Here is an 18,457-nt window from a genome sequence, read left to right on the forward strand (position 1 = left end):
AGACATCAAAATATAATATAAAAAATTTATATAATTTAATCAATTAATTTTAATTTAATCATTTATATATATTTATTTATTAACCTGATATTTATTTATTATATTTATCATATAATGTAATAATTCACTGGATTAATTAGCTACAAAATTAAATTGTTTTAGCAGTATGATAAATATAGTATTTGTAATGCAGTATGTTAAGATACAACAAAAAACATATAAAGTAGACTAATAAATGTGGTTTATATGGTTTATGTGTATTTGTGTTCAATTAAGTGCTAGTGCATGGTCTGAAGACTATTTTTTATTTTTATATAAAAAAATATATATTTTTTAAATAATTAAAATAATTGTATAATTAATAAATTAAATTAAAATTATTTATAATAATTTTATAATAATTATTTCTATATTTATTATTTGATTTTATGTGTCTTTATTTATTATCTGTAATAGTATAATTTTTTTTATAAAAGTTTCATAAATTTGTGAATCATGACTCTTTTACTCTCTAATATTATATCTACAATAAAATTTTATTTGCCTTTCTGATTATTTTGAACTAATTATTCATACTAGGATATCCTCTGAACTGTTGCTCTTGCATCATAAATCTTACTTCAGTGAAATGTTTTAGGATTTGGTAACAAAAACATAAGTTCTTGGTAGTGCAGTGAGATTGTTTTGTGTGCTAATAATTTCTTTATAAGGATAATAATCACCAATTAAAATAAATTAGTTCTCAGAATGGGGGGGGGTAAGCCAAAGAAACAAAGTCAACAGCCAAGGGCTTTCAAATGTCTGTAATCCTATTGGCTGATGCAGTACTGCGTAACATACCAGAGTCTGTGATTGGCTGAAACAATGCCGTGGCACGTAAAGCCCCGGCCACTGCTAAGAAAAAGGGGGCGGGGACAAGCAATATTTACAAACACTGTTTAAAGAGACAGGAGTCATACTGGGATAGACCAGGATCAGGACAGGAAACATTATAGGAAACCAAATATTGTGTAGCTTAGTGCTAATAATTAACATAAATATATACAAAATAAATGTAAAAGAAAAATACCATGATTGGCTAACATGTCTGCTTAAATAGGCAGGTGTTCCTATTAAAGTGGCTGGTGAGAGTGTATACTTATATCACTGCTAATGCCAATAGTCAATAATTCCGCTAAAACCTATTATTATTATTATCTTAATATAAAATGTATCCTTTAAATATAATATAACATCTCTATAAACAGAGGCAGGTTGCCGAGCTACCATCCCCGCCCCTCCCCCTGTTATTTTGCACGAGCCTCGTTGGAACTTTGTGTAACGTCTTGATTGGCTCGGGAACCCGTTGTGGGCGGTGAGCGGTGGCGGTGGGCGGGGCCACACGGGCGTCGTTGCGTCACGATCAGCTGTTCTGAGCTTCTACGTTGTGATCCGCGGATCAGCTGGGCGAAGCAATAACAGCCAGGACAAAAACAAGACAAATATATCTCTATATATCTAATGCACCAAAAACAGGGTTAAAAAAAGCAACAAGACAAGAACACAAGGATAAAGGCTGCACTTTTAAACCGTCGTGTAGTTTCAAAGTTTCTTCTAAGAAGAAAGTCCTATTATTATTATTCTCTTTATTTTCCTGTTAATGTAATCCTGGTGCATTAACACTACCTCATACACAGAAACGCTCCTGAATCTGGAGCTTTAAGGCTTTTGTCGTGCTTTTTACTGTTTCGTCCACACGTTTACACATTTCTTCGGTGCTCCAGCAAAGGCAGGTAAGATGTTTTTGTCCCATTTTTTTTTTTGCTGTTGTTTTTTTGTGGTGTTGAATCTCGTCTCGTCGTCTGTATTTGCTTCCCCCATCACATCCTGACCTCATCTATAATATGCATAGATCATTCGAAGCATTTCTGCTTTAAAAATATGTGTTGAACCAGAAAGTGTTAAAATATTTTGCCATACATGGATACATCATCTGCTGTCGATCATTAAGGCGTCGATATGCCTTTTATAGCGTTCTTCTGTTGCCTTATAATAACCTGATCCCATAGCAGTTGTCCTTTTTTTACACCCTCTGCAGATTTAATCGACTGCATATATTTTATTTCTTTTCTTTTCAGTGTGATGGGCAACATTTATGCATAAACACTTCACATCTCCCTCTATATATAGACACAGAGAGATCTTATAACAAACATATACACAGACACACATATCTATCTATCTATATATATATATATATATATATATATATATATATATATATATATATATATATATATACACCCGAGTCTATTTATATAGTTATATAAATATGTATATAGAGGTGTGTGACCTGTCTGCTAGTGTAATGTGTGTGTGTGGATTACAGGTCAGCTGTAATACGGTTTTATCCGATCTATTATTGAGCCTTTTAGCTCCAAAGAAAGTCCAGCAATGTCACATTGCACATCTTGGCACATTCCGGACTTCAAATTCGGATTCATCTTTTCGTGAATCTATCCCTCTATCCATCTAGATCCCGTTTTTTCCACCAGAAATGTAAACACTGAGGTTGCCGCTGCAAGTGTTTCTCGCTTACATTTCTCTCTCTCTCTCTCTCTCTCTCTCTCTCTCTCTCTCTCTCTCAATATATATATACAAGTCTATTACAACCTAAAGTGATTTTTCCTCTCATCATCCATAGTGATGAATATTTTGCACCGTTTTTGTTCCAAAAACCGTCCTTTTTCCCCCTCTCCCCCTCTGTCTTTTTGTCCTGGGTATTTTTCCGTCCTCTAACCTCCGGAAGGCGGAGCTAACTGCGCCAAAGACGTCAACACAGTGCGCCGCCCACAGCGCCCCGCCCACACGGACGCTTTTGGCTGAATCCCAAATGGCTGCCTGTGTCAGGTTTTTGGATTGCTGTAGTACAATACTCCTTTTGATAAATCTGCTATATTTTCAAGATTTTGAAGACAAAAATATACTTTTTATAAACAGAACAAATGGTTGATAAGAAATGACAAGCTTACAGGACTATGAATCCACCATTATTGACCAAAGAAAGACAATTAAGACTTTGATTAAAATGTTAACGGTTTAAACTAGCTAGCCGTCTGTATTAGTTTTTTGTTTTCAATATAAAACTTGCCATAATGTGGGGGTATTTTTCCACATATATTGACATATACAACACATTTATGTTTGAGTTAAACCTCAGACATTGTGATGTCACAACGTCATAACTCAAGTATAGAAGAATTTTCATCACATATATATTACAGAACAACGGAATTCCTTTCTCACGTATCCCAAATTTTAAGGTTGTGGTCAGAGCACGGGGTCAGCCATGATACAGCACTTCTGGAGTGGAGAAGGTTAAGGGGCTTGCTCAGGGGCCCAACAGTGGCAGCTTGACAGTTCCTAACGGGGGCTTGAACCCTGATCCTCCTGTCTACAAGTATACTCTATATGTATGCGTTAATGTATTCATTCTTACCACATTTAGTGCACTGTATGTTTCATTTTTGTGATTTTACAAAAAGAATAAGATAAAATCTACAGCATATGAAACTTCTCAGTACAGGGCTATTTTATAAACAGCTACATCAGCATGAATTCTGGGTGTAATCCACTGGGTTGTTGTTGTTTCCATCACTATAATGAAACTGGCAATCCAGGGAATCACCAGACCTTATATTAAGATCCATGGACGTTGTGTTATTCAAATCGTATGTAGTGCACTCAGTGTCTAATGGGTTGAGATTTGGAATACTCTGTATAATGCATGCAGTGTAATGTACACTGCAAACGTTTCCAGCTTAGCTGACATCCTGAAATAACTAAAGGTATAGAAACTTTCAGTACGTCCAACAAGGAGCCATGTAACAATTTAGCTTCCTCCATTCTTGCCTATAATGTATAGGGTACAAAATAATAGTTACGTTCTATGTGTCCATTAGGAAGCTTTCTCTGTAAGTACACGGCATTTCAAGCGTCTTCTAACTAGAATCTAGTAACTGTCCGATTGGGAGCCATTTTGGATCTAGCTCCCCCCTTGTAATATGAGAGCTACAAAGGTTATGAAGTGATCAATTGTACATGACATGTAATGCTATATGTTTTGTAATTATATATATTAGTTCATGCATCTCAGATATAGGGAGCTGATTTAAGTGCACTACTTAGAGTTTAAACTAAATGATATAGTGTAGAGTATATGATATGAGTGAGCCAGAGAGATCAGTTGCCAAGAGATTAAAACAAACGAAACCAATTCCAACCACACCTGAACATTTTTTACTACATTTACCAGGTGGACTTTTAGGGGCGGGGCTTTAGGAGCAGTTTGGTCATGTTAATTAGATCGATGATGTTCTCTTACGCAAACGCAGTGTTGATTCATTTACTACAAAAGCAGCTAAGAGAGCAGTGTAGCTGTTTAAAAACCATTTATAATTATTGATGTGGTGCAGTTTTCTGTCAGGAATTGATTAACTTTTATGGAAGGAGTCTCCAGTGTCACCGTTTTGTAACAAGTTACAAAGTTCTCTGTAATATAATAAACTGTGGGGGTGTCTGAAAACTAAAAGAGAGAAAAAAAAGAGGTACTGGTGAAGGGACGAGGTTTTATAGCTGCCATAACGTAAGAGAGAACTTGTTTCACAGATGATAAATGTGCTTCATCACACCACTCCACTGGTGATTATTTTTCTATAACAGCTCAACATGACATGAGTTATTCCTATCACACTACATCCAACAATTTTTTTTGTCATTTCTATAATAGGCTGAATGGTTTTTCATATTCCTTATCACCTTTAAGGAATCTGCTGAAGTCATGGCTGTCCTGCAGAAGACATTTATTAATGTGCCTTTGAATCAGGAAGTAGCATTCTCCACCCTCTGTGTTATCTCACTTCTTGTCATGTCAATGTGCCTAATTTAGACCCGTGCTCCTGTTGCACATTTAATTCCCTAAACATTCACACATGGTATTAAATACCCCCTGATTAATTCAAATTCCTAGATTAAATCTAGTTATTTCTGAAGCCACATCAGACGTGAGACCTTGAGAGATAAGGCACATACACTGAGCGGGTGCACTGACATGTCCATGCAAATTTGGCAGGGCGTGGCTGGAATTTGTGTGTGGCGTAAAAAACATTTACATCTATCCATTTGGTAGATGCCTTTGAGACTTTGAACAGCTGAGTGACATGCGCATTTCTCAAGTGCAGAACCTGACATGTTGATGTGCTTTCCTGCTCAGTTATTTAGAATGTTCTGTCATCCTGCTTGATTTACCTGGAGTCACTTCCTCTCAGGAAATTTCGCCTGGTTGTCTGGTTTCTATTTCCAAAATTATTTATTTATTTATTCTCTTCATTGAACATTATAGAGAAAAATGCCTGCTCTATTCAACCGGCATCTGGAATATATTTTAGTCACAATCGCTCAGAGGAGATAAAATCATTTTCATAATATTTACAGTGGACTGTTTCTTTTTTTTCAGATGATAATAATATTAATATTTATAAACAGACAAATGCAGGGCAGCAAAGGGGGCTGATTGCGAAGGTGCAGGGAATGAGAATCACCCAACTGAGGAAATTAACCCATAATATTCATACACAATGAACTAAATGTATTCATAATGATGCCATTGTGCATAATTATGCATGACTTTCTAACTTCGTAACTTCCCTTAATTAAAAAGTTAAAGTCTAATTTGAGTCCCTTGATTACATTTTTTAATACAGTGCAAAGTACACTCAAGACTGAAAAATCCATAAATCTAAACCAATCAGATGCTAGCACTAACCTTCAAGGCGTAATGCCTCTCTGGAAAATAAAACCGTATTCAAACTATATAATGTCTTTATGTTGCTTTATCATTTTTCAGCCGCTTTAAAGAGAAACCAAAAGATAACAGACAGTGGAATGTAATGTGGAAAAGCTTTCCCGGCTCATCTCAAGCAGCAGACAAACATGGGCGTTGTTCTTACATGAACATTTCACCCGGTGGACATTTTTCAAGTTAATATTTTATCAGTTGTATTCAGGTTTACTCAAGACAATGTTTTACATAACCAAATTTACTAAAGCATACTAATGAACTTGTTGGGGGATATAAACACAATTTATGTTTAATAGACAATCAAATCTAAGAATATTTGTGGAGAAGTGTATTAGTGTACTTCTCTATGTACCTATGCACATGGTACATAAATTAAATGTCGCTATGAATGGATAAAAAACATGATATTCTTTAATGAGTAACATGTATCGTATAAGATGACAAAAAATGGATTCTTAGGGGATCCGAAAGAAGCTTCTATGTACAGATAAAGATGTTTAGTGTTGTAAAAAAATGTTCCTACATAGTGACGTCAGATCACTATTAAATCAAAACCTTCCAATATGAAGTGTATGTAAACTGTATGGCTGCTTACAAAGAACTGACCCAAGCCAAGCATTCCATGTCAAGGCTCCTCACAGGAAGTCGTGCCACCAAGCTTGGGCTAAAAATATGTTCTATTACACCCACGCCACCAATCTGTCAACAAAAAAAACGGCAGAAAAATCACCTAGCTTTTGAACGGAGGCAGTGTCGGTATTGTTGGTATCATTCCACTGACGCTAAATTTTGAACGGCTCCTGGACGTACACGCAACTTAGCCGGCGTTCAGTTTGGTTTGTTTGTATGCCGAAAATGCTTCATGTGCCAATGCAAATTTCTTACAAGATTTCAATTCTTAAGGCAAATAGGCCATGAGGGAGGGCATTCGTATACCAAGGTTCCACTGTAGTGTGATTTTTTGTGAGACTGTTTTTTTCCATATGTTAACACATTTCTTCTGTTTCTTCTGTTTCTTCCTTCTTCATCTCTTGCAGGCCTTTGCAGTAATAAAAAGACCATAAACTTGCACTCTGAGAGTTAATCAACTCTTCCTAGGTTCCTTCCACCAACAAGGGCTTGACAAGAAAAAGACGCCAATAACACGCCGTGCCGGTCCTTCAAACCTGCCACAGAAGACCATCAGCATTAGCAACTGTACATCGGCGTCTGTTCCAAGACAAATTCCAAGGCAGCTCTCCCTCAGGATATCTACACAACCTGCCCTTTGAACTTCAAAGCAGCCATGTTCCAGCGACTGAGCAACCTGCTTTTCGGAGCGGTGGAGGACGTCTCTGCCGAGCTCAATGGACCCAAGCCGTGCGTGACCGAGGTGGACGATGAGGGATGGCTTCTGGTCAGCGTTCCTGGTAAGTAGGAGGATTGTGGGTGTAATTAAATATTGGTTGTGGAACCAACAACTGGTTTTAGGGGTCAATACAGTGGTGCTAGAAAGTAATAACGCACCCAAAACCCCAATATGATCACTACATTGTTTTATTCCACCAATGATACAGTGAACAGAGTGTTTGGTTTGGGACACGTCCACAGGGTTGCTGTTGATCAGGAACATATCATGGCTGAGTCGCCATATTGTTTGGTTATGACAGTCTACAGTCTGTCCTCTGACTGCAAGGAAGGACATTCTTTTAAAAGAAAGAAAGAAAGAAAAGAATGCAGGATGAGTGTATGAAATTAAAGAATGGTCAACAGAAAGAGATAAATGAAAGAAAAAAGACAAGAAACTCAAGGATAAATAAAGGGGGTATGGAAAGAAAGAAAGAAAGAAAGAAAGAAAGAAAGAAAGAAAGAAAGAAAGAAAGAAAGAAAGAAAGAAAGAAAGAAAGAAAGAAGAGGGTTGATAGGCAGGATGGATGTAGGAGAGTATACAGTGAAGGACTGAAAGAGATAAAAGAAAGAAAAGACAGAAAAGCTAAAAGATGAGTGAAAAAAAAGAAAAAAAGAAAGAAAGAAAGAACGAAAGAAAGAAGGGAATAACATTTAGACTGATGTTGTGAAACAATCACAGACACATTTCATGAAACTAATGACAATGTTTTTATGTCTTATGTTGTTTTTCTTTTGTCTTTTCTTTTTTTAAACCTTCTCCCGTCTCCCCATTTTGACTCGGTTCCTCCCACTGCTGTGTGTTTGTTTGTGTTTGGACGTTTTACGCCATCCCCTACCTGCATGGCTTTATTTACTGTTCTTACCCCTGCCTGTACTTCCCCCTTACCACCCTTTACTTTATATCTTGCCCCCTGCCTGCCCCGCCCCTGCCAACCCACCATCAGGTGACAGAGACTGTTCCACACTGGGTGAGGATGGGGCAGAGGTCCCGTCAATAGCACAGTCTCTTCCACATAGTGAGTGTCAGAGGGTGGAGTCTGGATGTGAAACAGCCACTCCCCCCTCTTGTTCAGGTGACTCCACCCCTTTCTCATGCAAACGGCGCAGGACTAGAGCAGGCCGCTCTCAGGCGACATGTCCTCCTTCGTCTCGTTCCCTTCGCTCCCCACTTTCCCTCGACTCTCCCTCCCCGCTTGGGTCAGGTGGAGCGAATGCGCTGTCTGACCCCACCTCCTGTGGGTTGGATGAGAGCTGGTTCATCACTCCTCCACCCTGTTTCACTGCAGAGGGCGCGCCAGCTGAGGCCAGCCCCATGGAGGACTTGCTCATCGAGCATCCTAGCATGTCTGTCTACGTCTCTTCGTCCAACCTGGAGCAGAGTACAGCCAACATGGCTGACAGCGTGAGGTAAGCTTCACCCCATCTACAGTATGCTTCAGTATTGTCTCATATACAGTCCGCTTCAGCATAGTCTCATATACAATCTGCTTCAGTATCGTCTCATATACAGTCCGCTTCTGCATAGTCTCATATACAATCCGCTTCAGTATCGTCTCATACGCAATGTGCTTCAGCATCGTCTCATATACAATCTGCTTCAGCATCGTCTCATATACAATCCGCTTCAGCATCGTCTCATATACAGTCCGCTTCAGCATCGTCTCATATACAATCTGCTTCAGCATCGTCTCATATACAATCCGCTTCAGCATCGTCTCATATACAGTCCGCTTCAGCATCGTCTCATATACAATCTGCTTCAGTATCGTCTCATATACAGTCCGCTTCTGCATAGTCTCATATACAATCCGCTTCAGTATCGTCTCATACGCAATGTGCTTCAGCATCGTCTCATATACAATCCGCTTCAGCATCGTCTCATATACAATCCGCTTCAGCATCGTCTCATATACAGTCCGCTTCAGCATCGTCTCATATACAATCTGCTTCAGTATCGTCTCATATACAATCCGCTTCAGTATCATCTCATATACAATCCGCTTCAGTATCGTCTCATATACAATCTGCTTCAACATCGTCTCATATACAATCTGCTTCAGTATCGTCTCATATACAATCCGCTTCAGCATCGTCTCATATACAATCTGCTTCAGTATCGTCTCATATACAATCCGCTTCAGTATCGTCTCATATACAATCTGCTTCAACATCGTCTCATATACAATCTGCTTCAGTATCGTCTCATATACAATCTGCTTCAGTATCGTCTCATATACAATCCGCTTCAGTATCGTCTCATATACAATCTGCTTCAACATCGTCTCATATACAATCCGCTTCAGTATCGTCTCATATACAATCTGCTTCAGTATCGTCTCATATACAATCCGCTTCAGTATCGTCTCATATACAATCTGCTTCAACATCGTCTCATATACAATCTGCTTCAGTATCGTCTCATATACAATCCGCTTCAGCATCGTCTCATATACAATCTGCTTCAACATCGTCTCATATACAATCTGCTTCAGTATCGTCTCATATGCAATGTGCTTCAGCATCGTCTCATATACGATCTGCTTCAGTATCGTCTCATATGCAATGTGCTTCAGTATCGTCTCATATACAATCCGCTTCAACATCGTCTCATATACGATCTGCTTCAGTATCGTCTCATATGCAATGTGCTTCAATATCGTCTCATATACAGTCCGCTTCAGCATCGTCTCATATACAGTCCGCTTCAGCATCGTCTCATATACAATCCGCTTCAGCATCGTCTCATATACAATCCGCGTCAGTATCATCTCATATGCAATGTGCTTCAGTATCGTCTCATATACAATCTGCTTAAGAGTAGTAGGATGTGTTTTCTTGTAAATAACGAGATGCTAAAGGGGAGAGTGTGATGCGTAAGCTTGGTTTTATTACACAAACAAAAACAGCAGCGTAATCCAATCTAACAAACAAGAAACACCAGACCGGGTTCAAAAGCAGAGACACACAACACTCGAGGGTGAAGACGATAAAAACATGACTCCACACTGTAGCAGCTACACATAGTCTACTTTAAACACACACACACATGCAGAAAGAGAGAGAAAAAGGAGGGGGTAAATAGTAAGTGGTAATAAGAAATATGTGTATTGCAAAGCAACGGGCAAGAGAGATAGAGGTGAGGGACAGAAAGATATAGATAGAGACAAGAAGAGTGACAGAATCAGGACAGATGTGCTAATAATATTCCCTTCCAGAGAGAAAGAAAGATGAATAGAAAAATGTAATGATGAAAAGAAATTACAAAAAAAACTAAGATAGATAGATAGATAGATAGATAGATAGATAGATAGATAGATAGATAGATAGATAGATAGATAGATAGATAGATAGATAGATAGATAGATAAACAATAGAAAGAAGCAAAGTAGGCAAATAAATTAAGAAAATGAAATGAATAAATTCAGAGAAGAAAGATTTATTGACAAATTTGTCGTGAACATAATAAGTTTAGAATTTAGATATAGATTTTAATGAATTTCCTGTATTCTCTCTCCTCCCTCCCTCTCTCTCTCTCTCTCTCTCTCTCTTTCTCTCTGTCTGTGTCTCTCTCTGTCTCTCTCTCTCTCTCTCTCTCTCTCTCCCCCCCCTCTCTGTGTTTCTGTCTCTTCTCTCTCTCTGTGTTTCTCTCTGTTTCTCTCTCTCTCTGTGTTTCTGTCTCTCCCCCCCCCCCCCTCTCTGTGTTTCTGTCTCTTCTCTCTCTCTGTGTTTCTCTCTGTTTCTCTCTCTCTCTGTGTTTCTGTCTCTCTCTCTCCCCCCCCTCTCTGTGTTTCTGTATCTTCTCTCTCTCTGTGTTTCTCTCTGTTTCTCTCTCTCTCTGTGTTTTTGTCTCTCTCTCCCCCCCCCCCTCTGTGTTTCTGTCTCTTCTCTCTCTCTGTGTTTCTCTCTGTTTCTCTCTCTCTCTGTGTTTCTGTCTCCCCCCCCCTCTGTGTTTCTGTCTCTTCTCTCTCTCTGTGTTTCTCTCTGTTTCTCTCTCTCTCTGTGTTTCTGTCTCTCTCTCTCTCTCTCTCTCCCCCCCCTCTCTCTCTGTGTTTCTGTCTCTCCCCCCCCCCCCTCTGTGTTTCTGTCTCTTCTCTCTCTCTGTGTTTCTCTCTGTTTCTCTCTCTCTGTGTGTTTCTGTCTCCCCCCCCCTCTGTGTTTCTGTCTCTTCTCTCTCTCTGTGTTTCTCTCTGTTTCTCTCTCTCTCTGTGTTTCTGTCTCTCTCTCTCTCTCTCCCCCCCCTCTCTCTCTGTGTTTCTGTCTCTCTCTCCCCACCCCCTCTCTGTGTTTCTGTCTCTTCTCTCTCTCTGTGTTTCTCTCTGTTTCTCTCTCTCTCTGTGTTTCTGTCTCTCTCTCTCTCTCTCCCCCCCCTCTCTCTCTGTGTTTCTGTCTCTCTCTCCCCACCCCCTCTCTGTGTTTCTGTCTCTTCTCTCTCTCTGTGTTTCTCTCTGTTTCTCTCTCCCCACCCCCTCTCTGTGTCTCTGTCTCTTCTCTCTCTCTGTGTTTCTCTCTGTTTCTCTCTCTCTCTGTGTTTCTGTCTCTCTCTCTCTCTCTCCCCCCCCTCACTCTCTGTGTTTCTGTCTCTCTCTCCCCACCCCCTCTCTGTGTTTCTGTCTCTTCTCTCTCTCTGTGTTTCTCTCTGTTTCTCTCTCTCTCTGTGTTTCTGTCTCTCTCTCTCTCTCTCTCCCCCCCCTCTCTCTGTGTTTCTGTCTCTTCTCTCTCTCTGTGTGTTTCTCTCTCTCTCTCTCTGTGTTTCTCTCTCTCCCCCTCCCCCCTCTGTGTTTCTCTCTCTCTCTCTCCCTCTCTCTGTCTCTATCTCTATCTCTACCACCCCCCCCTCTCTCTTTCAGCAGGATGTCTGAATCTACCCCTGCCCCTATTCCCACTCGGCCAGTGCGAGGATCAGCATGTCAGGCAGTTCCTCTTGCCAAAGTGACTCAGGTGAGCCGTGTTCAGAGGGCCAAAGCCCGTGTGGAGCGCCGTCACCTGACCCGTGGTCGCATGCAGCGCCAAAACCGCGTCCGCCAGCAGATCCCTCGCCACGTGACTCACACACGCAACTCCTTCCTGCACCAACCGTGCCAGCGCAACTTCTGCCACTGATGCACCCGGATCCCAGCATTTATTCACCACGTTCACCAACCTCCATCATCCCACATCACCTATCATACCAAGATTTCAATATCTTCACCAAAGCCCTCATTTTATGCTAGCGTTTTCATGTTACTCCTCTCACCATCAGGAGTTATTTTTAGCTTAAATGCCTGAAACATATCCGTTATGGTCGAACCATTTGTTTTTCCAATTAGCCTTCGATTAGCATCGCGCTGTTTTAAACAGTAGCCGCATTTGCCAGTGTCTCAAAGGTGCCGTTTACAATCAGCGATCTCACACGCAGGCGAACGTGAGAATGGATAATGTCGAGCAAAACAAAAACAGAAGCAGAGCAGACACAGAACGTTGACGTGGAAGAAACCAAACAAGGGTCTGAGGCTAACTTCTCATCCTTTTTTTGCTTTCATTTGTGTTGGAAAAGTCCAGTTTTCTCCATTCGTATTTTTAACTTTTGTATGATTTCTTGACGAAGGAAAATACCGTAGTGGCTAAAATACACATTGCAGAATTATCGCATCAGAGAGAGAAAATGCTAAACGCTATGCTAGCTTCGAGTTTCTAAAAAAACGGAGAGAAAAAGGCTTTAACAACACACAGAATGGCAAAGTAGGTAGAAGAAGGTAAAAGTAAGGATAAAACAGATTAAAGAGTGATGGATGTTGATGGAGGATCAAAGGGGGGGTAAATAAGTAGGTATCGTAGCCCACAGCATTACCGTAGCACCTTCAAGGGCAAATCCAAGCTACAATGGATTGCGGGTTTTTTTCCCTTCTTGCAGTTTTTTATTTTATTTTGTTCATTTTAAGTAAATTGTATGTTGGGGTTTTGCCTTAAAATGCTTTGGTGCATTTTGGTGCCTCATTAAACACTTTGGACCAATTTAAGGTTAAGAAAATGAAGCTATCATGACTGAATAACTAACACAGTCTTCATTTTCCCAAAATAGTTCTGGACTAAAGTTGGGTTTGTCCTGATTTTACTGTACATACAAAAATTATTAAAACTAAAACTATCTTAAGACTTAAGATTTTTAATCCGTTGCACACAAAAAGTTTCATCTAGGTAGAAATACACTATATTGCCAAAGGTTTTGGGACGTCTGCCTTTCCATGCACATGAATGTAATATGGAGTTGTCCCGCCCTTTACAGCTATAACAGCTTCAACTCTTCTGGGAAGACTTTCCACAAGGTTTAGGAGTGTGTTTATGGAAATTATTCCTCTAGAAGCGTATTTGTGAGGTCAGGCAACTATTGTTGGACAAGAAGGACTGGCTCTAATTCATCCCAAAGGTATTCTATGGGGTTGAGGTCAGGACTCATGCTTGGACCTTGCTTTGTGCACTGGTGCGCAGTCATGTTGGAACAGGAGCATGAAATTGTCCAAAATGCTGAAGCATTAAGAGTTCCTTTCACTGGAACTAAGGGGCTGAGTCCAACCCCTGAAAAACAACACCTGAATTCAGTGATTTGGAGGGGTGTCCCAAAACCTTTGACAATATAGTATAAGTTTAGTCCATATGCTTAGCATCCATTGTTAGCAGTAGCGAACTCAAAATGCCAGCAATTTAGAAAAAATCAGGTCTGGAAATTTAATCTAAATGAATTATATATTTTATATAAAGTCACAAAAAAATGAAAAATAATGATTAAAAATGTCAACATAGGAAAAGAACCAATGACAAAGAGATATAGTGGCTTAAATATGAGTCCCAGCCTGTGCCGGTCCTTTTCCTATACATTATATCATTTAAAACTTTAAATTTAAAGTATCAGTGTTCTATTTATCAAATCTCACCCAGTTTCAGGCATTTTCTCCACTGTGATCTGTATACTTTCTGGTCACATATTGATAATAAACCTTAAATTGACGTCCAGGCCGGAAAGAAGAGCGTAAAGCCGTCCTCATGAGAGCCGGTGTGAGGCTGCTGGGGGCTACAGGGTATGTTGGATTATAGAAGGTGCAGGATAATGATAAAGGAATTGCATCGCCTCCTATAGGTGATACGGAACAAATAAATCTATAACGACGCAGCAGCTCGATCGCACAAATCCTCGACTCAAATTTGGTGTCGCGAAGGGGATGCGAATGAGCTCCTGATTCTAATTTATAACCCCAATGATTTGAGAAAAACAGTCAACTGTTACACCTCTAGGTGGGGAAGCAGTCCTTGTCACTAGTAGGTATAGAAAGCGACTCTTTATTGTGTTTTGTTGCGTTACGTTTTTAAGATCATGTTCTTTTTAAGATGTCTCAGACCCTTGAACTTCTTCTCTGCCTCTTGTCTTTCTCCATTAAATCAATGCTCAGTGTCAGGCCTGCATCTAAAACCCAAAGTTTAGCTTAAAAAAAATCACTGTGACACAAAAGATCTCAAAAGTCATCCATCCTCATATTACATCATGACATTAGACTGAATTATTAACGTTACTTGCAGAAATCCGTCCCGGTGAACAAACAAGGCCAGTGATGAACGTTACTGAGATCCTGACCTGACTAAAAGGAACACTTCTTGTTTGCTCATTATAGCTGATTAGGAAGCTAACAAGTTTATGAAAATCAGGCTTATATATGTTTGGAGATATCTCCATGATTATCATTCATGACCAGGAGCAAAGGGAGGGCCATTCTGATTGGGCAGATAGCACTTGCTTCCAAAGGTGTACCATGAATAGATCTGGTGGCTTCATATGTCTCAGAGGAAGCATGTGCTAGCCTTTCACCTTCACCTAGAGAAGCTAGTGGGCTGGAATTTGCCAGAGAAAAAGCAATATAACCTCCTCGTATAACCTCAAACTGAGGCGGAATGATACCAAGCCGTTCCAGTTATCCAAGATGGCCGCCCCATAACGTCACAGCATTCAGCTAGAATACTTCATTACTTGTTAGCTACTTTCATTAGCTGTGTAAAGCGGCTAATCGCAAACTATAATTTATTCCATTATGAACATCGTGATTGGTCTACTGGTCCGTCCCGAGTCGATGATGTGTTTTTACATATTTGTATCACTGGGATGTATTGTAACGTATTGTAACTCCTGTGTGAGAGAGAAAGGAGGTGTGTGTGTGTGTGTGTACGCCAGTGTTAGCAAGACGGCTCTCACTTGTTTTGGCAAGGAAAACACACAAACACACACACACATATGCCTCCACATGCTGAATCCATCCTTCTCCATCAGTCAGTGTTAGTTTCCTCTGTGGGATCCTCGGCATGGCGCTCGGACTTACGTAGTGTGTATCATCGATGCTGATTAGATTAACTATGGTGCTGAACATGTTTGATTGTTTGTAAAATTCGACTTGGATGTACGTTTGCACTGTCTTACCTTTTATGGTGAATCGAGGTTGTTGTTTTTTTTTAGCTGTGTGCAATTTTATTTGTTTTGTTTCAAGCATCCGTACGAACGAGAGGGTGATGTTAATGTGCATGAGTTGGGAAACAAACTATTTTAAATTATTCACATTCACATACGATATGTACGCATAATGCACAGCTCTTTACAGAACAATGTTCGAGTGATGCGTGTTTTATCTGAATGATGTCACCATTTATTGAAAATATCTTTACAAAGCTAGGTTGAACACACAGAACCTACTTCTTTCTTTCTTTCTTTCTTTCTTTCTTTCTTTCTTTCTTTCTTTCTTTCTTTCTTTCTTTCTTTCTTTCTTTCTTTCTTTCTTTCTTTCTTTCTTTCTTTCTTTCTTTCTTTCTTTCTTTCTTTCTTTCTTTCTTTGGGGAAATGAGGGTATACCTTAAAATCCACTTCTGAAACCTTTTTACTTCATTATACCTGCATATAATGGGCTATTTAGTCATTAGCTGACCGCTGAGATCGTTTTTGCGGTGTCAGTGGGACGTAACACAATGAAAATCTATTAACAAAAACTAATATATTCATATACTCAATTTCCCCCCCCCATATATTTTATTTTTCTTAATTTTTAAGGGATTTTAAAGGGATTGTATACACACACCATTTTGTTCCTGATGGATGTATAGCAGAGGTGGACCTTTTATGATGTCATTCAACTAGGGCACTTCCTGTCGAAGTAGCAAACTGATGTTGGGTCACTGTTGGGGTTTACATTTGGCTCAAAGTCATTGTCCACTGGGGCAATGTTGGGTCACCAGGCTCAGGTTGATTTTCAGTCAACTTTAAATCCATTTAATGCTAATGTTGGGTCATTTTTTGGCCCAGTGTTGGGTGGCAGCATTGGATAAATTTTGGATTGCAATATTGGTCCAGTATTGGGTCACTGGGGTTGACAGATGTTCAGCCACCTTCAACTTGACTTTTCCAAAGTTAGGCCAAAGTTCAAAATTTCCAGATATTCCACTGGGTCAAGACTTGAAGCAAACAGAATTTCCTCCATTGGGCCAATGTTGGGACAACATTCAGCCAGCTTTAAAGAGCCACAGAGCCAGGCTTGCCCCAGCACTGGCAGAGTTGTTATAAAAGTGTGCCATTGAATCAACACTGGGGCAACTCTAGACCAATGCTGGCTAGGGTAGCACTGTCAGGCCTGACATCCGCACTAAAACAGACGTCAGTTTGCTACATGGGTGTGTTCATGTCTCCTTTATCAATGTGGTGCTTCTCGTTTACCGCGTCAGTCCATACAGAGGTGATGCTACGCCAACATAGCAATCAACCCTAATGGGAGTGACCGGCTCATCCACCCTCAACAAACATCCATCACTGTTTATTTCCCTTCTATTTTTAACAGTCCACCACAATCTCTCTCTCTTTCCTGTTGTATCTCATTATTGTATTTTTTTTCCTGACTGTGTGTGTGTGTGAGTGTGTATGTGTGTGTATGACTAATGAAATGTCGTGACTATAGGGAGCAGTGTGTTACACCTCAGGGCAGCTTGAGGTTTATTTGACTGTGTAGCTTGTGTGATGTGAGAATATAGACTGGGTGAGTAAATGAAAAAAAAAAAAACAACAAAACAGATTAATGAACTAAAAATATATCTCTCTCTATATATATATGTGCTTGTATTTTCCCTTATGATTAGATGCAAATTTTGTTTTATTCACTGTTTATCTTCACGATTGATTCTATTGTGAAAAATGAAGGGGGTGGACCATCAGACAGTGAGACTGCACTCTTCTGTTTGGTTCCTGCGCCCTGAAACTATGGCAGCTTTTTCACAAGGTGGGGTTTACCTTCATGAGGGGTATCCTCTCCAAAACATATACCCCCTTTCAACAAAAAAAGTACAAATAGAATATATTTAAAAAAAAAAAAAAAAAGGAATAATGTATCTGATATCTATGGTGATCGTGCCTTTCACTATTCTGCATGTTTTTGTTTTGTTTTGTTTTATTTTAATTTTTTTTTTGTGATTAGCTGATTTTTCTATCCTGTCTGTGTGGGCACTGGTCCGTACGCCGTAGTAGAGACCTATGCAAAATACAAGGATGGGGTTCCAGCATCCGTTCAGAAATGCAGGTACCGGGGGAAAAAAATGACAAAATAAAAAAAAAAATTCTCAGGATGAAACTTGAAGTTTGTGTCTTTTTTCTAAAAAGAAATATACAGAATTAAATTTAATTTTTAGTCACATAGTTATAAACCATACAGTCATGCTGTTTTCATAATACCAATATATTACAGAGATTATTTAATGAGTACTTCAGAGGGACAGCTCATGTTGGATGTTTGGAGGACGAAGTTAGGGAGAGGCCATATTAAGATGGTTTGGACATGTTCAGAGGAGGGAGAGTGAGTATATTGGTAGGAGAATGTTGGACATGGAGCTGCCAGGCAGGAGGCAAAGAGGAAGGCCAAAGAGGAGGTATATGGATGTAATAAATGAGGATATGAAGCTACAAGTGTTGAGGATGCAGAAGATAGGGATAGGTGGAGAGAGATGATTCGCTGTGGAGACCCCTGAAAGGACAAGCTGAAAGAAGAAGATATTAGAGAGATTATTCAGCCCAAAATAAATTTATGCAACCAATCTCAGTCCATTAGACCATGCATCGTGTCCGTAATCAAATTTCTTTCAATTAACCTAAAGGCTGAAGTTGTCAGCAGTTAATAAAAGCCTCCAGTGTAGCATTGTGTAAAATGCAGGCCTAAATCACAACCTCAAATGAAAAGAAAT

The 18,457-nt window shown here is 39.7% G+C and overlaps 1 protein-coding gene across 4 annotated transcripts; it reads left to right on the forward strand.

The window, feature by feature from the left end:
* Positions 1 to 1,412: 1,412 nt before the first annotated feature.
* LOC131365794 (tumor protein p53-inducible nuclear protein 2) lies at positions 1,413 to 17,313 on the forward strand. 4 transcript variants are annotated; one of them, XM_058409653.1, is made up of 4 exons: positions 1,413 to 1,772; positions 6,877 to 7,248; positions 8,173 to 8,635; positions 12,076 to 17,313. In XM_058409653.1, the coding sequence occupies exons 2-4, from the start codon at positions 7,125 to 7,127 to the stop codon at positions 12,326 to 12,328; spliced, it is 840 nt and encodes a 279-aa protein (XP_058265636.1). In that variant the 5' UTR covers positions 1,413 to 1,772; positions 6,877 to 7,124; the 3' UTR covers positions 12,329 to 17,313. The 4 variants fall into 4 exon arrangements, with proteins under 4 accessions (XP_058265636.1, XP_058265637.1, XP_058265639.1 ...); XM_058409654.1 differs by having other exon boundaries at positions 12,079 to 17,313; XM_058409656.1 differs by having other exon boundaries at positions 1,414 to 1,772; positions 8,515 to 8,635.
* The last annotated feature ends 1,144 nt before the right edge of the window (positions 17,314 to 18,457 follow it).

Source organism: Hemibagrus wyckioides, linkage group LG15 (assembly GCF_019097595.1).
Source record: "Hemibagrus wyckioides isolate EC202008001 linkage group LG15, SWU_Hwy_1.0, whole genome shotgun sequence".
Classification (NCBI taxonomy): domain Eukaryota; kingdom Metazoa; phylum Chordata; class Actinopteri; order Siluriformes; family Bagridae; genus Hemibagrus; species Hemibagrus wyckioides.